The following is a 4,087-nucleotide window of genomic DNA, read 5'->3' as shown; positions in this document are numbered from 1 at the left end:
CGCGGCGCGGGCAGCCGGTGGGAGGGCCGGGAGAGGAAGCGCTTTGAAGTGGCTGGTGATCACTGGCACAGCCGGCTCCGGAGGCAGCGTGCACAGACTCCCTAATGCGCCAGTCCTTTCAGGGGCAGCCTTGGCACTCAGAGAGATGGCGTGTGAATAGCCAGGACAGCAACAGGAAAAGCAAAGCAAAGAAACCAAACAACAGAACTGGGGGAAACGGCTGGAAGGAAAGCGCTCCCCAAACCTCCAAGCCCAGCTGCACTGGCCCCGCCAAACCCAGGGGTGCAGGGAGAAGAGGCTGGGATGCAGGGATGCTGCTGCTGCTGCTGCAGGACACCCAGGACAGCAGCCAGTGCCGGGCAGGCGCCCTGTACTGAGCCTTTCAGGAGAGCTTGGCTGCCTGGCCGTCCACACGTTCATCTTGGGACGCACAGAGCAGTCAGCTCTCCCTGTCTGCACGGGGCTGTATGGAGGGATGGGTGAAGCATTGTGTCTGACACGGGGCTGAGCCAGCTGCCATTTGTACATCTCTACTGCCTTGTGCATGTCACTGGTTGGGAATACAGGATCATTTAGGGGCAATGGGGGAAGGCCAGTGGAGGCAAGGCAAAGCAGACTTGTCTGAACTGGAGGTGCTCGGCTCCCCATGGGGCTGCTGTGGGCTCAGGGACGCTGCTGTGCCATGGGCTGGAGACTAAATCCTTACTGGCAGGACTGGCACTGGCATGGGGGTGTGAGCAGTGGGGAGCAGCCTTGGCAGGCACAAGGCTCAGGGCAGAGTATGGGGGAAGGCCAGTGGAGGCAAGGCAAAGCAGACTTGTCTGAACTGGAGGTGCTCGGCTCCCCATGGGGCTGCTGTGGGCTCAGGGACGCTGCTGTGCCATGGGCTGGAGACTAAATCCTTACTGGCAGGACTGGCACTGGCATGGGGGTGTGAGCAGTGGGGAGCAGCCTTGGCAGGCACAAGGCTCAGGGCAGAGCCTGCAGCATTTGCAAAGCCAGGAGAGGCTTTATGCTTTTAACCAAGGAGCTCTGGATGCAAAATGATCAGGGATGCAATGGGGGAAAAGCTCAGCCCGGGATGGACTGCAGTCCCCCATCACACAGGTCCTTCCCTGAGCAGGCCCATACACCCCTCAATGGGGTAACCCAACCAAGGGATGTATTTCAGTGCTGCCTGCCATCAGGGGCTACCCCTCATGGCCAGGGACGGGGAGGCTGTCAGTGCCAGTGGGATGAAGGTGGCAGTGCAGGCTCAGCCCAGGAGAAGCTGTTCTGAAAGGCCTGGAGCACCATGAGCATCCTCATGAGCTGACCCCAGAGCTGTGCTCCCAGCTGGCCAGAGCACCCGTGGGGCTGTTCCCAGCGGGAAGCAGGGGGTGGGTGGCAGGGGGGGCTGCTTGGAGGGTCCACAGTCCGGGTGGCAGCACAGAGAGGTGCTGGAGGAGTGCTGCAGGCCGGGGGCCAGCCAGGCACCCTCTCACTCTCTCACTCTCTCTCTCTTTCCTCTCTGTGCCTCTCTGCCGGTCGGCTTGCTACATACCTCCTTTCCTACATATTTTCTTGTTGGGCTTTCGGGTGCATTCCTTGGAAATCCGTTTTACTGTAAAATGAATAAAAGACTACAAAATAACAGGAGGCTCCACTGATGGGAGTGGGCATGCAATCACAACCACGCTGCTACCCTCCCACCGCCCCCGGGACCGCGGGAGGTGGGGAGGGAGCGTCGCCATGGGAGGAAAACTCTGGGCCAGCCGTGCTGGGCGAGAAGGAAGGCATGATGCATTCCGTGGGCCCCAGAGACAGAGGAGTGGAGCCAGGCAGCCTGGGAGAAGCCCCCGACCGCAGGCGCTGCCTCCTCTGCCCTCTACTTACAGTTCAGCTGGGATCCCCTACAAAGGAAAAGGTTAGACGAGGAGGCACCCAGCGCCGCTCAGCCTCACCCCAACAGGAGCGTGCCCCGTGCGTCCCCAGCCCGCCAGGCTCATCGCTCTGCCGCTGTCCCACCGCGCACGGAGGAGCAGCCAAGCGATGTGTCTGCCGGCGCACCCCAGCCTCCCATCCGTACCAGGGCCCAGAAAAGGGCTCTGTGGTCCCTTTCTTGCCGGAGCATCTTCCCAGGGAGAGGCAGAGAGTGTTCCTCCCAGCCGCAGCCCACGCCCACAACTAGCGCATGGACCTGGGGAGGGTGGGAAGCAGGGAGGAAGGACGAACTCGAACCAACTCAAGACAGAACCTGGCACTCGGCGCCTGTGGGGAGCACAAATCAGCTTGTCACTCTGTGGATCTGCGGTCAGAGAGTCGGATTCAGATTTAGCAATACAAGAGAGGAGGAACCCGTGACGATGCCATGGAGGTGGAGGGGTGGGACCGGGAGGCGTGGAGGAGCAGGAGCACGCGAGACAGAGATGGCAGCTGAGGGCAAGAGGGCAAGCTGCGTGGCCAGAGAAAGCTTTCCACAAACAGACAGCATGCTGCGGGGTCCACAACCACATGCTTCAAACACAACACCCAGGTGAGACCAACCACTGCTGGGGAGGGGTGGAGTGACCCCCCCCTCACTCTCCTGCGGTCACCCCAGTGGGGACTCACCATCCTCCGTGGGGATGTAGATGTTGAGGTACAGACAGTCCTCGTTGGGGTCCTGGATGTACGTGGCCACGATATCCAAATTGGAGGTAAACCAGATGGGCAGCATGATCTCGGGAACGGCGTTGTGGATGTTCTGAGGGCAGACTGGTGAGAAGTGGGTAGCGTTCCTGATGCCCGACCAGGATGGTGGTGGCTCGGGGGGCATGAATCTCTTCTCCCCGACGGGGGGAGCAGCATAAGGAACCCCCAGGTACTGGTCCACGGGCCCCAGGATCTCACTGGGCAGCGGCACGCGCACCCCTCGTAACTTCCCATAGTGCGTGTTGACGGTGGGCGAGTAGACCTGGCCCTCCATCTGCACAACCATCGAGGCAAAGCTCAGCACCCAGAGGGTGAGACGCAGGTCCCAGCTGGCCACCAGCTCAGGCACTTGGAGAACAGGGGGGAAGAGAGGGCTTCTCCAGAGTATCAGCCACATTGTCCGGGAGAAACAGCACCAACATCCAGGCCTGAAGCTCCTGGGGCGAGGTCTCAGAGCAGCCCCATCACACCAAGCCTCCGATTTGCCCACCAGGAACAGAAGGAGCAGAAGAGACAGGAGTGCCCAGCCACACCTTCTGCTGGGTGAGTCGGGAGCACGAACGCAGGGAGAGGTGGCACCAGCTCCTCACAGCCTCCCAGCTGCCTGCTGCTGCCTGCCTGCCAGCGGCCCAGCCCGGAGGTGACTGCTGATACTGTGGAGAGATGGAGGGAATTAACAGCAGACTTGCTCTGGAAGAGTTGAAGACGTGCAGTGCAGAAGGAGCCAGGATCTCTGGCTGAGCCTCCCACCCATGGGTGCTCATTGGCTCTGCCAGCAGCCGGGCAGGTGGCTCTGGGAGCAGGCAAAAGTGGGCAGAACAAGCAGAGCGTGTGCAGACACACACACAGTCTGCCCATGCCTGCAGAGCCTGTCCCCAGTGCTCAGGGGCTGCCCAGAGTTTGGGTGCCAAGATAAGCAGACTGTGCTGTGTCCCCCCCCATAAGGAGCCCGTTGGACACCACTGGTGCCAAGCACAGCCCCTGCACAAGAATCCCCTGGCACCTCTCCTCTCCTGGCTGAGCCAGAGCTGCCTGTGCTCCGTGCCTGGCCTTCAGCACAGCCCTGCTCCCCTGTTAGGGCAGCATACACCGGCAAACTGCACCCACACATCCTAGCCAGGCACCCATCTCGCCCACCAGCACAGTCCCCATCAGCTTCCCCCTCCACTGGGCAAAGCAGGGAGAGCCCAGGCAGACCTGGGTGCTGGGCGGGCAGGAGGGGAACAGCCAGAGCGCTTGTGGGCATCTGTCCTCCTTCCCACCCACTTGTGGGCATCTGCCCTCCCTCCCACCCACTTGTGGGCATCATCTGCCCTCGCTGCCAGCCGCTTGTGGGCATGTGCCCTCGCTGCCAGCCGCTCCGTGCCCCGGCAAGCCCGGGAGGCAGAGCTGCGCTCCCCCGTCCCGCCCGGGC

The 4,087-nt window shown here is 61.9% G+C and overlaps 1 protein-coding gene across 1 annotated transcript in view; it reads right to left on the bottom strand.

Annotated features, from left to right (window-relative positions):
- NLGN3 (neuroligin 3) overlaps window positions 1-4,087 on the bottom strand; it is a 38,122-nt gene that overhangs the window by 16,662 nt on the left and 17,373 nt on the right. Inside the window, 1 exon segment of the mRNA XM_014306582.2 lies at window positions 2,593-3,326. Coding sequence (XP_014162057.1) covers window positions 2,593-3,070 — 478 coding nt within the window. The 5' untranslated portion in view covers window positions 3,071-3,326.

The sequence above is a fragment of the Geospiza fortis genome, unplaced genomic scaffold (genome assembly GCF_000277835.1).
Source record: "Geospiza fortis unplaced genomic scaffold, GeoFor_1.0 scaffold157, whole genome shotgun sequence".
NCBI lineage: Eukaryota > Metazoa > Chordata > Aves > Passeriformes > Thraupidae > Geospiza > Geospiza fortis.
Note: the sequence above shows the minus strand (reverse complement) of the source record. Positions and strands in the feature narration are given on the sequence as shown.